General features: G+C 48.7%; 1 protein-coding gene across 2 annotated transcripts in view; it reads right to left on the reverse strand.

The window, feature by feature from the left end:
• Window positions 1-12,633, reverse strand: part of PRR5 (proline rich 5) — a 49,849-nt gene extending 37,216 nt beyond the window's left edge. The window contains exons 1-3 of one of the 2 annotated variants that reach the window (XM_026050352.1): window positions 12,564-12,633; window positions 11,768-11,925; window positions 1,671-1,784 (exon numbers count right to left, since the gene is read on the reverse strand). In XM_026050352.1, the coding sequence (XP_025906137.1) occupies window positions 1,671-1,774 (104 nt within the window). In that variant the 5' untranslated portion in view covers window positions 1,775-1,784; window positions 11,768-11,925; window positions 12,564-12,633. Of the gene's footprint in view, window positions 1-1,670; window positions 1,916-11,767; window positions 11,926-12,563 lie in introns of those variants that run through there. The other variant, XM_026050351.1, reaches the window with a different exon arrangement.
• Between the last annotated feature and the right edge of the window lie 3,228 nt (window positions 12,634-15,861).

Consider the following 15,861-nt stretch of genomic DNA (forward strand, 5'->3'; position numbering starts at 1 on the left):
CAGCAAGCTATTGTGCATAATACAGCCCTGTAAGAATTAGCCCGATCCGTAACACCCTTTCTGACTGCGTGTGCCTCCTTGGATTTACTGCTAACCTCACTAAGGGAACAGGCATCTCGGATCTATTTTCTTCGCCTCTTCCTCGCTATCTCCCACTCGCACAGGCCTTCTCCCTTTCCTCGCACCAGAAGGGACCTCAGTGTCCTTCACTAGTAGCCTTCCCAAGCCTGGCTGGGGCAGGGAAAAACTCCCAAGGGATTTCATCTGCCTCGGCCCCTCTGGCTGGTGGGCTAAAGATGAAACACCCCACGCTTCTCGACCCACTGGGTCGCCTCAGTCAGCTTTCAGCCCTTGCTTTTCGCCTGAAGCTGGATTGGGGGAAAAAAGAAAAGAAAGGAATCAAAGACAACATGAGTGAAAAAAATCCCAGCTATTTTAATCCGATGTGAACTCCGCGAGCTGTGGTGAAGGGTGCCGGGCCACGGCTCTGCCTGGACCGGGCGCAGGGACCTCCTGGATCTCCAAGGTTTTCCCACTGGGGAAAACCTTGTGCTGGGTAAGTAAGAGTTGCGCTGGGCTCCACGCAGCGCAACTCTTCCATAACCCGCGTGACTTGTCGCAGCCTCAGGGATTTGAGTTTCCTTGTAGATAGCAAGGAAAAGGGGAATGTTTTCCATTTCCAAATGAGGCGGCCTTTCCTTGGCCACTCACTCGATCCCATGGGAGCTGGCGTGCTTATCCAGCTCCAGCACACGGGCACCAAGAAGGAAGATCTGAGGATCACGTTCTGGCACCTTGGTTCCCACCACACAGTGTCTCATCCCCTGCTGATTCCAGCTGCCCAAGCAAGGGACTGACTGACATGAGGCCAGGGAGCACGGACCTTTAATTAGCACCTCTGGAGCATCCTTGGGTTATTTAAGCAGCGAGATACACTGAACAGCAACTTTTTAGTGCTTAGAATAGTTTAAGTTATCAGTGTGCTGCTGGCATCTAACAAATAATTCATAATAAAGGTCTCAGAGTGCAACTACTGAAGTGAGAGGGACAGAAGACGGAGTATTTTCTACTTCTGTTTTGCTCAGAATGGAAACACTTTCACCAAGCACATCTATAATTCACTGATACTTTCCCTCCCACACCCGGATCTCCAAACAATTACAAAACATCACGGGTGACACCTTCCAAGCTAGCTGGGCCAGGAAATGACATTTCATTTGCAAAAGGACCAAAGAATGCCATTCCTAAGGACACACGGAAGATTTAGGCATATCTTCAAAAGACGAATGTCACTGGAAAGGCTGTGAGGGTGAAAACTCAGAAAGAATTCCTCTGATGAATAAGTGATTCACCAGAAAATGAATGGTTTCCTGATTATTTTTTGGGGGGAGGGAGGTGGTGTCTGACATAAAGAGAATTCTAACTTTTAAACAGAGCAAAGCAAACCAGCATGGGCTACCTTGCCTTGTTCCAAGCGCGCACACACATATACACACAAACACACACGGAGGTGTTTACATCAAGGTGGAACCGAGCTGGCTCTGTCCTGCGGGGATCACCTGCGAGCCTGGGATCAGTGGGGCGCCCACAGCTGTAACAGACCAGCAGCGCTCGGGCTCGTGAGGGGCTCGGGCTCGCCGTGCCCGTGGCGCGCGCCGCGGGCTCCTTACCTGTTCCAGGTGGCGTTGGAGCAGGCCCGGCGCTGCTGGCTCCCCCGCTCATCCAAGGCTGCCTGCTCTCGCTTGCCCAGATCACTGAGGCTGGGCGAACTCATGAACTTCAACCTGCGAAGAGTCCTCATGGTCAAACGCGTGCTTGCGCGGCGGGGCAGCTACAGCTACACCATCCTGTGCACACACACACACGCGCCGCCCCGGCGGTGGCGGCGGCAGCGCCAGCGCTCCGCTCCTCTCCGTCTGCTGGTCGAGAAGAGAGAGACACTTAAAAAAAAAAAAAAAAAAAGAGAGAGAAAAAACAAAACAGAAAAAAAAAATAGAGAGAGAAGAGAGAACCAGTCCTCCAGGGAGCACACCTCTGCCAGCAAGAAAACAAACCTTTAATCAGATCAGCTCTGACGTCACGAGCTGCAGTTAATAATTTCTCCAGGCCTTTGGGGAAAAAAAAAAAAAAAAAAAAAAAAAAAAAACACAAAAAAACTTGGGAGCCGCGCGGGCGCCTGGAGCATCGGGAGGGCCTCGCTCCACAGCCGCCCCCCGCGTGGGGCCGGCGCTGCCGGGAGGGGATTGCGCGGCCCCACAGCCGCCCCCGGGGCCCCGCGGCGAAACCACGTGCGAAAAGGCAAAAAAACACACCCAAAAGTTAAAAAAAGAAAGAACCCACTCCCAGCAACCGATACTGACACACGGAGGGTTTATTGGAAAGTTTCATAACCGCCCGCGCGCCGGCTCGTTGCGACACGGCACGCTCGCCCGCTCCCGTGAGGGAGGCCACTCGGAGGCTGCTCGCGCTCGCCACCAACCACCACCACGCGGGAGGTGTTCAAAATAAATAACTAAAATAAAAACGCACAACGCAACGGGGAAAGGAAGAGCGGAGGCCGGGGTTGGAGGCTCCGAGGAATTCCTGGCGGGGCGTTAAAAAGCTCTGCCCTTTCTGAAGTGCGGCAGCGGCCGCACGACTCGCGGCGCCGTTCAACGCTGCAAGAGGCGCCTGAACATCAAAGGAAACCTGCTCTCTCTCCAACTGTGACACTAGAGCTGAATGAAGCGGGGAAGCTGTGTGAAAATACAGTTCTTAGCTTGCTCTGAAGAAATAAAAAATCTGCGGTAGAGCGAGACCAGGTGTAAGAGGCACTTCTTTCTGAAGGCGTGTGGCTGCGTTTGTCCTGGTAAAAGCTACTGGGACTCTTTGCAGAGTACGGTTCTGGTCCATGCAAGGTGGCTGGAATAGAGGGGAACTTCCAGCTCCTTTTCCCTGCCCCTGTTTTTTATTCCTTCTTTTTATCTGTGACAATCTGCTGCCAAGATCCAGGCTAGGTTTGGATTTGCTCGTGTCCAAATACCTCAATGCTTAAATTACCAGAGAACCTGCATTTTTCGTCAAAACTCAGCTAAGCTTGTTTTACACGAATGTTTACTTCACATATTTCCCCCAATCTGAGGAAAAACCCATTCGCCACTCGGGGCGGTTTCAGTATCAGCAGTAGCTTTGTGCTGCTGCTTGCAGGAGCTTTTTGCTGCTTGTCCTTCCCAGAGCAAAACCCCGGAGCAGACGGATGAGCCGTGCGGCAGGCGGCACCCAGCCACACGCTTCCAAAGGGATCCAGGGCTCCCAGTCAGCCCTGTGTGCCAAGGCACTGTCCTCCCTTGTCCCTTCCAGATGTTTCAGCCCTTCAGCCGAACAAACACCGGTTCATAACAGACACGTCAGCCAAAGGAAAACAGCCACAACAATCTATGGCTGTACTGCCAGCAATGGGATGGCTTCCCATTGCCCAGGTGGCCCAGGGAGCTGCTGCGCCAACCTAAGATGCACCAGGCAAGGCTGCAGAAAACAGGACAATTTAGGGCAAAAGACATCAATCTGAGCACGGGTAACCTGCACCCACCATTACAGTGCACTACTTGTCCCTGGCATCATGCTGCTTGTCCATGGACTTCCTTGACCTCTTGGTCATCTAGGAGCTCAGCTTGAGCACCTCTTGGGCATGAGGGTAAAAAGCTCAAAGTTCTTATGCTCGGCACATTTCCAGAGGTGAAACTGTAAATTCCTGTTACCTTAATTCAGTTAAACCCCTCCACAGTGCCCCTATCACCACCTTCGGCAGAAGAAACCCACAGCTCAAAGGCCGAACGGTGTGTTCGAAGAGCAGCCATCATCTCCAGAGCATGGAAGGAGCACCCAGTGCTGCCTCGAGCACCTTGCCTTCCTCTGAAACCTTCCTCCTCAGGAGAACAGGCCCATCTCTAACAGAAACTCTTGGTCCTTCCATGGGGCCCGCATGCTGCAGGTGACTCTGCATGGGAAGCCCATGTGCAGGGGGAAATCCGTGTGGCTGACCCAACCCATCCACCTAGAGCTATCTGGAAGCCTAAGATAACGCATAGGAACAAGAGTATGCGCCGAGCGCCCCAGAAACTACAGGCTGCCGCTGCATGGCAGTGGTAGGGTGTGCACGAAGTGTCCCAAAACAAGGAGAGCTTTCAAGAAGCTCCTCACGGTGACGGTGCCACTACCTGCTGGAAGGTGTGTGGGTGCAGGCAGCGCCTGAGTGCACATGCTGCACCCGTGGATGCCCGCTGCAAACACTGAAAACATTCAGGGCAGGCTCCTCCCAGAACACGGGCTTGGCTGTATTTGCTTAAAGAAAAAAAGAAAAAAAGAAAAAAGGAAAAAAAAAATGTTGTGATCGTGAAGCAAGTGCAAGGATACCACCGGTTAGAGAATTTGCCATGTCAGCTTTGTTCACCAGGGCACTGCCATCTAAAAAAATAATTTAATGAAGATAAATTTAAACTGAAAAAAAGAAAAAAAAATCCCACTAATTTAATTAAATCTCCTCCTCCTCTCTGGAGGCACAGAGCAGAAATCCCTTCTTTGGCAGGCGAGGCATAAAGGCTGTGGCAGAGAAGAGTTAAACCCTCCCAAGGCGAACGCACTTCAGCTTCCCACAAGCCCCACTGCAGAAGGCAGGGCATGCCGGCGCACATGCCAACACTCGGGAATTAAGTCTTCCAAATAAAACAAAAATAATAATAATGAAAAAACGCCACAGTCTTCTTAAAGGCACCGCATGTCCCGCTGCACCATACGGGGAGGGGGAAGGTGCAGTGAAAGGAGGGGATGTGACCGCTGCGGGGAAAAATAAAAGACAGCGAGCGGAGGGGGAAGAAGTTGCAAACCTCGTGACTCAGCGGTTCTGCTGCTCCAGCGTCCACAGAAGGCGCCTTTCTCATGGGGAAACAAAGCACAAAGCGGATCAAGAAGGTACAGGAGCAGAGAGGCAGCTCCTCGAGCCCTTCCCGCTGGCCCCAACAGCTCCTGCCGCCGCCACCGCTTGGGCTGGGCACGGGACAGCCTGGCCTTTCTGAGCCCTTTGCTTTATTTCCACCCTTGCTGCAGCCAAGCGCTGATTTACAGGGGGGCACGTGGACATATGGGGCTGCCTGGAGCATCTCTGGTCCCTCTGCCGTTAGCTTTCCCGGCTAACTAGCTTTTTTTCTCAGGAAAAGTTATGAAGTGAAAAGGGGATGGAAAGAAAAAGGAGATGAAACTATTGGCACTAACACACTGTTTGCAAGCCAATCTTCAGCTGGTTTTAAAGAAATCGCCTCTTCGTCTCGCCTGTTGGGACTGTGAGCTCTTCCTTAGGCAAGGTGCCTTTCCACTCTGTGCTGCAGACAGCATAACAAGGGCTTGAACTCAGAGTGCCCAGTCACTAACCTAATACAACGCAGGAGATGAGTCCAGCAATATCTGTAAGGAAACCTTTGCTCAAAACACCCATGAAATCCCTTTCCCAGCAAAGGTCCTGAGGTTACAAAACACAAGCATATGCACAGCAGTTCAAGTGCAGCAGACTGCTAAATCTCTTACCCTTGTCCACCAGGAGGTAGCAATCAGGGCAGGTAACCTGCAACATGCCTATCACAGTCCCATCCAGCACACCAAGTTGTCCAGCAAAAGGCAATTCCCTCTAGCTCATGTTGTTCCCTGTTACCTCTCTGCAGGTCCTGGGAGTTTAAGCTTCAGTTTAAGCTCACGCACTAAACTCACAACCCATCGCAGCGTGTTCCCCACAGGCTCCCAGGCAAGCCCACGACACTGCTGCGATACAGAAACCAGTCAAACCTACAACCATGACTTAGAAACTAAAGTCAGACAGTTCGGATCTATAAAGCAAATGAATGGCTTAAAATACTTTGCACTTTTACTGCCCGATCATGTGATATTGGAAAATGAATCGTACAAAGTAACTGAGCTCATAAAGCATATGACTTTATATGTTTTTTTTTTCTTTTCCCCTCCTGAACCCGATGTGAATTCTTCCCTAAACTGCCTATCTTGCATAATTTTAATTGGATCCCAGAGCACGGTGACCTTGCTGCAGCAGCCACAGCATCTCGGTGCTGTCTGCTGCAGTTATACACGGTGCAGTGCCTTCCCCAGCTGGGAACCCGAGTGGCTCGGAGCAGGGTGCCGTGCGCTGCCCTTCCTCTCGTATCCAAACATTCCCCATTCAAGGTCTTCCAAGAAAGGCTCTGAGCGCCTCGGAAGGTCACCAAGATAAAGAGCCCACTTTGGCAACTTGCTGGCTTGCTAATAAGCCGCAGCAGCGAGCAACAAGTGACGCCCGGGCTTTGCAGGGAAGGCAGGAAAACGTGGGCACGGCTGCGAGCAAGCACCTTACCTTGGCATGGGTGCCACCTCCCGGGCACTGCTCCCTGTAACCACGCTGTGTGGGTCCTGGGCCCTGATGTTACTACACTACTGCAACCTGAACACTGCTGCAGCTTTCTGGAGCAAATCTTACAGTCCTGGAGCAGACAAAAAAAAGCCCAGCCTGCAATACATATGGAGTTTTTTTCTAGGAAGATTTATCATTCTCCTTTGGTATTACATGGACTTTTTTTTTTTTTTTTTTTTTAATGGAAAAATATCCAGAGTGATTTTAGAGAGAAAATCTAATATTGCAATTACTGATTACATGGTCAGATTCAGCAGCGCGCTGTAGGTTTCATGAGTAACTTCCAAAATGAAGAACTTGGTCAACTTTGCAGGCCACACAAGCCAAAACAGCCCCTGCAGAGTGAGACAGGGGCAACGGAAACAGAAAGGCTGCAAAAGGCCTGATTCTCACGAAGGTGATTCTCTCACGATTCTCACTTTACACTCGCCCGTTTAAATCTTGATTTCATCATATCCGCAGGTCCAGCGCTATGAGACCTCCCAGTATCTGCTGGGTCGGTGTTTCCTCAGCAGGCTCAGGGAAACCGCTCATCTCAAAGGCAGAGTCCTCAAGAGGTTTCAGACTCGATGGCAAGGCTACACAAAACTCCCTTCACTCCTTCCCTAGCCCATGAGCCAGGCTCAGGCATCAGCCAGCCATCGACAGGACACCACCACCCGAGTCATGGTCTCCAAGGAAGGGAAATTCCACTACATTTCCATCCAGAAATCCACTTCTTTCCCCCCCACAGGGTAGCAACACCTGGAAAACAGCCTCTGTAAGCAGCAGTGATTTTGGGGAGGTAAGGTAAGGGGAAAGAACAAGGGCTGCTCACATAGAAACATTGCATGTCTCCAGCAGCTTGACAGCATCAATTCTACTCCTGGCGAGTCCTGTTGCTCAGGCTTTATTTTGCACCAGGCTTTCCTTAGTCATTTCAAAAGAGCTCTTTTAAATTGTATTAATTTCTCTCTACAAAATGGTTCAAAGTCTGCAGGTGTGTAGAAAATTTTAATTCCTGTTTTTTACAGGAAAAAGAAAAGGTAAGATTCTCAATGCTTTTTAGGCTTTGTGGCATAGGGAGCCATGAGCCATCCAGGATCTTTCAGGCCTGCTGCCGTAGGGTCACTATCATTTCTGAAGTCCACACAGACTCAGTTTAACAGGAGCTCAGCTCCCCAGTCAAAACCAGAGAGCTTGACACGCAAACAAGGTCCCAATGGGAGAGCTGGGAATCCAGTACTGAGAGTCCCAGGTCACATTGCTGGGATGCAGGGCTGCCTTGATAGCCCAGACAGCCCAGAGCAGGCAGCCCAGGGCTTTCCGTATGTATTCTGGATAACATATTTCATTTTGGGGAAATCATTTAAAAAAAGAAAAAATTGAAAACATCTCTTGTGTGGGGAAGCCCGCACTGTGGATCAGCTCCACATTCAAATCCTTGCCTCATTTTCTTTTAAGGTACTCCAGTCTTTAGAAATAAGCTGGTACCAGATTACACCAAATGGGCACTTTCCTGGTAACCTATTCCAAGCAGCAAGAAGAGATGGAATAGACAAACGAAGTTTCTGCCTCCTGGAAAATCTGCACTTTGCCCATCCTTAGGCTAAAAAAACTGACAGCTCGTGCACTTTTAAGAGCAGTACTTTTCTTTTCTGAGCCTCAGAAAGATCAGATTTGGATTTAAAGATGTTCTATGCCATGTTTTGGCTTGGCTCTTGTGTATTCCAATGGAGCTCTCCAGGTTCGACTGCAGAAACTGCTAATTCTGCCCAGGCTGGAGAGGAGCGGTGTGCGGAGGTGTGTGTGTGTGTGCACTGGGTTTGATATTCATCTTATTAGTCACCTGCTTCAGAAATTGGCTCCAGCTGAAGGTTTTGGTTCCAGGTTTGAATGCTGGGGCAGGAGAGCACCCAAAACTGAACTTTTGACTCAGGCTGGCACAAGATAAATGACTTTGCAAATCTAGCTCTTTGGCTCCTTGACTCCACCCGAGTTTCTCCAGTTTATTCAGCATGAGAATTTAGTGTGTCATTTGAAAGGCTAAATACATCTGACTTATTCCACTGGAATAAACCATAAATTTTCAGCGTTCATTTACTGTAGTGTTTTCCTTCTGAATCCATGCTCTTAGCAGAAAAACTAGTTCAAACACAAAATCTGTTTCAAATGTTTTGAAGCCGTTCTTAAAAGGCAAAATGCTTTGCAACTCAGATTTTCAATACCCAGTACTGTTAAAAACAACAAAAAAATTATAGGAGCTTTAATTTAAGTGTGAACCTGTAATAACATACAACTGTCTTTCTCTATCAGAAGGCCTAAACTTTGGTGGCCAAAGAACAAAGGCCTCAAAAATTATTAGCTACTCTGGTAAGTCCTAGTTAAGAGGCTTAATGAAAATATGTCCCAGCCCTCAAGTCTTACTCCTACTTATCTACTTGTTTTTCTTACTATTTTAATCAAGAAATAAAATCTAGTGATCAAAGGTGCTGAAACAGCTGATAGTCTCAACTATGTGCAAAAAGAGAACACAAGTTCTTAAAAATTAAAAAAAAAAAAAAACTATTTCCAAATCAGCATCATGATTTCTGTGCCTGGTTATGACTTTTTATGACCTTATTTGGGCGATTCTCCCTACTTAACTTCTAGAAGATGATTCAAACCCCAATAAGGTGACTTGTATGCCTTTCCTTAGCTCTATGAAAGCTGTTTTGATCACTTTTTGTGCAGCTGGGCAAAAAAGGAAGAATGAATCAGTTTTTTTCCTCCATTTCCTCATAGCAGAAATCAAAATTTGTTTTTTTTTTTTAATATAAATATACATGATTTCCATCCGTTTCTCAGGTGAAATGGTTGTTTTACCTGCAGTTCGATAAGTAGATGTATAAATTTATGCTTTGATCTCCACTCAGCTAACGCAGACACTGTTGTCTTTACTCAGATGGCGAAGATGAGAGAGAAAAATGGCATTGCACTTGAAATCAGGTTTCTAAACCCACTCAACACCAGTGATAGATCCAGAAGGCATGTTCAGCTGGCTAGACGTGGAGACCAAGTCTCCGTGCATTCAGCTAACTGGCCATGGAGACCAAGAGGTCTCCAGATGTGGAGACACCAACCAGCAGGGCCCAGAACCGCCAGCACACGTCGTCTATGGGCCCTGCTACAACAGCCCTGGAATCCCAAGCTCTAAATGACACCGTGCCACAGCACGGAGCAAAGAGTAAACCTTCCCTGAAAAGTTATACCCTGATTCTTCCCTCACATTTTCCGGAGGAGAGGCCCATGAGAAAGGCAGCAACATCCAGGCCTACTCTCTTCACAACCTGACACGTCCGAGCTCCAGCTGTAGCACAAAGAGCTGTCAGATCCCCCATCTCTGCTACTGATGCTGTTCACTCACTTCTTAGGGAACCCAGGCGTCCTGAAGCCCTTGGAAAACAAGGGCAACACAAACGAAAGCGTTTTCTTTCACTTTGCAGCATCTGTGTTCAGTTTCGAGGTAAAATTAGAGATCAATTCTGCTGCAGGTCTTACGCTTGTACCAGATAGGGTGCAAGAGCTCAGCGGGAGCTGCAGGGAACATCCCGAGGGTTTGCACTTTACCAGCCTGGGATGAGGTAAGGCAAGCACTGCAGCAAAATCCAGTGACCACTGTAATGAAATAGCACAGAGCGAGCAGCCTCAGCGTTTACAGCTTTATATAGATTTGGAAGGAAGTGTGCGTTGCTCAAAACAATTCAGAGAGAAAGTTCTTTTTTCTTTAAAAGGAGTACCTTTTAAAAAGACTGCTTTGCTTAAAATTCACAGAAAGAAAAAAATGAAGCCATGGCAGAGTTTAGCTCCTGCAGCTTTGTGATAAAGCAAACAAATCTTCAAGAGAATATAAATCTCTTTACAGGTTCACGGAGAACATGAAGTTGGTGGAGGAAACTGGCAATTGTTTACTGAAAAAAAAAAAAAAATTGCTTGGAAAAAAACAAAGATGACAGCGTGTGATGATAATATGAAAAGCAAAAAAAAAAAAGAATATCTAAGATTAAGCGCATTTACTTTCAAATAAATACATGCACACACAGGCACGCTTACATCCTCCTTTCTCCCCCCATATGTGACTAGCGTTTTCTGAGAGCCGCTTCAAGGCATTTCCCAAATTCCCTGTCACGGCCTGGCCGTCCCCGCCGTGACAGGCGGCTGCGCCCAAGCGCTGTCAAGCACCGATGCCGCCGTCGCGGTGGCTGCGGAAGGCGCTGCTGCCACCGAGCCGCTCGCGGCCGCTCCTCCCATCACGCGTGGGTCACCGGAGGAGCCCGCGCGCCCTCCAGCCCCCGTGCAGCCTCCGCGCCCTTCTGCGGCAGCCGCCCGAGCGCCATCCTGGGAGCAGCCGCCGAGCCCGCGCGCGCAGCTCGAGGCGGCCCCGCGACTGGAAAAGCGATGGGTGACATTGGAGTTTTCCTTTCCGCATGGAGATGGATTTTACTTAGGGGGAAGACAAGGACAAGTGCAGGGTCCTGCACCTGGGGAGGAATAACCCCAGCCACCAGTACAGATTAGGGCTCGACCTGCTGGAGAGCAGCTTTGCAGAGAGGGGCCTGGGAGTCCTGGTTGACACCAAGTTAGCCATGAGTCAGCAGTGCCCTCGTGGCCAAGAAGGCCAATGGGATCCATCAGGAGGAGCGTTGGCAGCAGCTCAAGGGAGGGATCCTGCCCCTCTGCTCAGCTCTGGTGAGGCCGCACCTGGAGTATTGGGGGCAGTTCTGGGCTCCCCAGGACAAGAGGGACATGGAGCTCCTAGAGAGGGTCCAGTGGAGAGCGACAAAGATGATTAAGGGACTGGAACATCTCTCATATGAGGAGAGACTGAGTTGGGCCTGTTTAGCCTGGAGAAGGCTGAGAGGGGATCTGATTAATATATATAAGCACATGAAGGGGGAATGTAGGGAGGAAGGGCCCAAGCGCTTCTCAGTGGTGGCCAGTGACAGGACAAGGGGCAATGAGTGTAAGTTGCAACACAGGCAGTTCCATCTGCATGTGAGGAAGAACTTCTTCACTGTGAGGGTGCCAGAGCCCTGGCACAGGCTGCCCAGGGAGGCTGTGGAGTCTCCTTCTCTGGAGATCTTCCAAACCTGCCTGGATGCCACCCTGTGCCCCGTGCTCTGGGTGTCCCTGCTGGAGCAGGGGGGTTGGTTTAGATGATCCCCAGAGATCCCTTCCAACCTCAACCATTCTGTGATTCTGTGACTGCCATGGGTTGATGTTTTAGAAAAAAGAATCACAGAGTATTGCAGATTATTTGCTAGGGCAGGAAATACAGCGGGATCTGGAATTGCAGATAGCGCTGTAGAGACGTTTGCTTACCTGCTAAAGGGAGAAGAAAGCAGGACTGGATAGCAGATAGTGAAGACTCCGCGGCACGTTCCCGAGAGTCACAGGAAAATTGTGACGAGCGATATTATTTGGTTCAAAAATTCAGCCACTTGCAAAAAAGATAGAAATAAAAACCAAAAAGGGCAGCTCTGCAAGAGAAGAAGAAGAAGTAGCATTGATTGCACAGGCTGCTAACATAGGAACTGCCTCTCAAGAGCGCACTAATAACCTCATACCCAGCACCCACAGAAGGGAAAATATGTGAATTCATTTTCTTTTAATTAATTTTAATTGAATTTAATTAATTTGAATCGTCTTGCACTTTTTTTTTTTTTTTTTTGCAAACTTCTGTTTTCCTCAGCAGGGACTGACTGACACCAGCATTAAGAGCGATGCTTATCACTAGCACAGCTGATGCTTCCCATTAGCACAACAGTTGTGCTTCCCAAAACCAAAGGGGTGACAGAGTCTGAAATACGCTGCATGTGGTGGTCACCTTTGAAGAGGAACCGTTCAATGTGACCTGAAAAATCTTAACAGTGTCATTTAGAAACACAGGAAATTCTTGCTTTAGGCCTGCAGATGGCGGTGCCAATATCACTGCCCGGACCTGAACTGCCTCCCTGAGATGACTGTGAACACACCAATCCCAAACTGGGTATTTTGGTGTTGAACAGAGTTTATTATAATGCCTAACATTGAAAAAAAAAAAACAGAATTTAAAGGTTTAGTTTAATTTTAATCACTGTTTAATAGATAGGATAAAGGATAGCTTTGCAGTGCGTACCTAGAGATACATTCACACACACGTGCATTCTCCGTGTGCTTCATCAGGGCTTTCCGCCTGCTTTGAGGAACTGAGCTGCATGCTGCTACCGTTTACTTGTGCCAAAATCAGAGACATTGGCTGCCGTAGCAGTTTTGTGCTATGCTGGACTGAAGCAAGCTAAAGAGCACAGACACGGGCAGCTCCGGAGGCAGCTCAGAGAATGGGAGAAGGCATCTCCAGCACGGGACGGCGGCGGCACCGCGGAGCGACACTCCTGTGGGGCAAGGCAGGGATGGCGACCTCTCCGGCTGCAAAGATGCAGATGGAAGGCGACACACGAACGTGCTTCCAGCGAGGGATGTCTCGTGCTCTACGTGTCCCTGCCTGAGCAAGGGGGGTTGGATAAAAGCATTTCTACATGTCCCTTCCAACCTCGACTATTCCGTGAGCCTGTGAAAGGCCCCATTGAGAGTCCTCCAGGCTGCCTTTGGCCCATGGTACTTTGATCAACTGAGGAAATAAACATCCCAGCGGCAAAGCAGTCTGTATGGAGCAGTCTGCACGGCCCTGTGCAGGAGAAGCCGCTCCAGAATCCACACAGCCTGTTGTACCCACGCCTGGACACCGTGCTGCCAGCACGTACCGCACCATGGTGTGAATTCTGGGGCTGTTTTGCAGCTTTCTCGGGCTAGTTACATCTGCCTCTACCTTAGCGCGGGCGAAGCAGCAACACAAATCTCGGAGGGGAACCCCTGCGCTTCACAGATCACTATGAATAACTCAAAACCCTTGTGTAAATGGAACCAGCTCTTTGAAGCTTTGAGACCCGAGACCCTCTGGCCAACACGGAAAAGAAACAGGGCTCCAGGGACTCTGGGGCCCCGAGCTGCCGGAGCTGCTGTTAATCCCCATTGAGCTGGAACTGCTGCAGGCCCCAGGGCAGGGTGGTTTCCAGGCACATTGGGCACTGAGGGCAAAGGAGGAAAAGGTAACAGCCGGCTCCTTAATTCTGCTTTAAAGAGCAGGTATTTGCAATTTGCTCACATCCAAAATGCTTGTCCTGGGCAGAGAGGCGAGAGGTCCAAGCAGTAGCGAGGACTCAAGAACACGTGCTGTAAGGCAGAATCAGGCACCACAGCTGCGTTACAAGGAACACAGTCAAATAAAGGCCCAAATAACAGGACTTGGAAGTTAACTCAGCTGCGAAGCTCATTTTCTCATACAACATGAGCTTCTCAGGTGAGGCAGCACCAGATCCTGCCCAGGACTGACCCCTGGCCCTGCTGCAAACCAGCGTTTTGGCTGCACGGCCACGAGCAGGTGCCAAAAAAGCTCTTTGGTCTCAGCAGGTGCTGTGCACAAAGGTGCAAGCCCAGGCCCACCCAGCAAGGGGATGAATTCCCATGAATTCTCGCTACAGGAACGGAAAGGAAAACTCCTGCTGACTTTTCCTGACTTTACCTCAAGCAACCAATACCATTATCTGTGATGCTGGCTTTTCTAAGATGATTATTTTTTATTTTATTTTATTTTATTTTGCTGACAATCAGTTTCCAGCCCATGTATCTATCTCTTCTTTTCTGCTGCAACAGTGGTTCTTAATCTACTTTTATATCTTTCTGGACATAACTTGGAAGATGAAAATCTAAAGGGAAGAATTTCTCCTTGACATTCTCGTTTTTCCACTTTCAGAAGCAGCCATACGAAAAGAAAACTGAGAAAGCTCCGCATTCAAATGTCTCAAATTTCACTCCACAAGAGCAACAAAAAACCAGAACACGCAGAATAATTAAGGAGGAACCTTTAGGAGCAAGTAACAGGATTCACCAAAACGCCTTCCCTGTTATCTTAGATTTCGACTTTCTCAACACTGAGAACCCTAGTAATTCCAACTCAGATTTTAAACCTCTTTCACTCTTTGCTTCCTGTGGTCTGAGTCTTAAACATAAAAACTGGCTGATACCATGGACAAGCCAAGAAGGCGGCTGAGTGACTTCTGAATTCGATTTTATAGCTACCTTTTATAGCCAAGGTGGGAACAGTCCCTTTTCCGGACACTCGCTCACCTGCATCCTGACCAGTGTAAAACATGTTTTACAAGGGAGGACTGCTACCGCATGAAAAAATATTCCTCAAGTTCAAAAATGTCTTTGGAGACTGAGGTTTCTCAAAACTTTTTGTACTGCCCTGGCTGTGCTTTCAGGGAAAATGACAGAAAAACATTCAACAATTTCATCAGGAAAAGGCTGGAAAATCCTATTCCCAACGTGCATCGTTTTTATCTCAATGCGAATGTAAGATACCAGTGCCTAGGTTTTATAGGCATACCATGTGCAGAATCAACATTAGAGTCAACATCCCACTGTGATTTTAATAAAACATTAAAGCTTCAAATAACTCATGGCAAAGAGTTTCTGGATGGGTGAATGCAGTGTAAATAAACATTAGAAGTTCCCTTTGAACTTTCCTCGAGCAACTTCAGGAAGAAACAGAGAGGCCTTTTCTCGGGTTCTACTAAAGCCACTCCATCTCGCGCATTTTTAGCCAATTTGCCATGAATTTTTGAAGGGTTCTTACTGGGGAAAGATGCAGCTGAAGGTAAACAAGAGGGTGTTTTTGAAGCATTTCACTTGAGCACCTGCTGGGTCGTCTTTGCTGGCTCAGTCATTTCAGCTGGCTGAGTGACAGGGACTGCCAACTGATCCATCCCTATTTGAAAACGGAGCCAATTCCCACAGCAAATTTCTTCACCTTTAGTGAAGCTGTGGGTGGTTACACTGATTTACCTTCAGCTCCACCAACCCGGCAGATTAAGGTGGAAGCAGCAGCTGGGGACAGCAACTCTAAGTTCTCCAGTTGCTTCTACTGAACTAACTACACATGAGACAGCAGCTATCTGAAAAAAAGATGAGAAAACATAAGGGGAAGACGATATAAAGAGACCTTCCGACTGCAGCTGTAGTAAGGATGATATCCCAGGAGAGCAGAGTGTAAAACACCCATGTGGGAACATCACCTGGATGTGTTACCTCTCACTTGGCCAAGTTTGGCGAGACACAAATCCAGGGCTTGGAATTACCAGACAAAAGCCAGCAGGTTTCTGGCTCCATCAATCTTCCGTCACCAAAACCAGCCATTGGGAGATGGGATCCAAGTCTCAGGGAGATGGAATCTCCCCACGAGCACCGCGCCAGGCCACGGCTGCTCCGCCTCACATGCCTGCAAGGCAAACACCTTGGAATTGAGAACCTTCCTTTTACCCACCTTCAAAGCAGGGACCTGCCTTCTACCCAGCAGAGCAACAAGGTGAACAAGC

This window comes from Nothoprocta perdicaria, unplaced genomic scaffold (assembly GCF_003342845.1).
Source record: "Nothoprocta perdicaria isolate Ctin4 unplaced genomic scaffold, notPer1 scaffold_68, whole genome shotgun sequence".
Taxonomy (NCBI): Eukaryota; Metazoa; Chordata; class Aves; order Tinamiformes; family Tinamidae; genus Nothoprocta; species Nothoprocta perdicaria.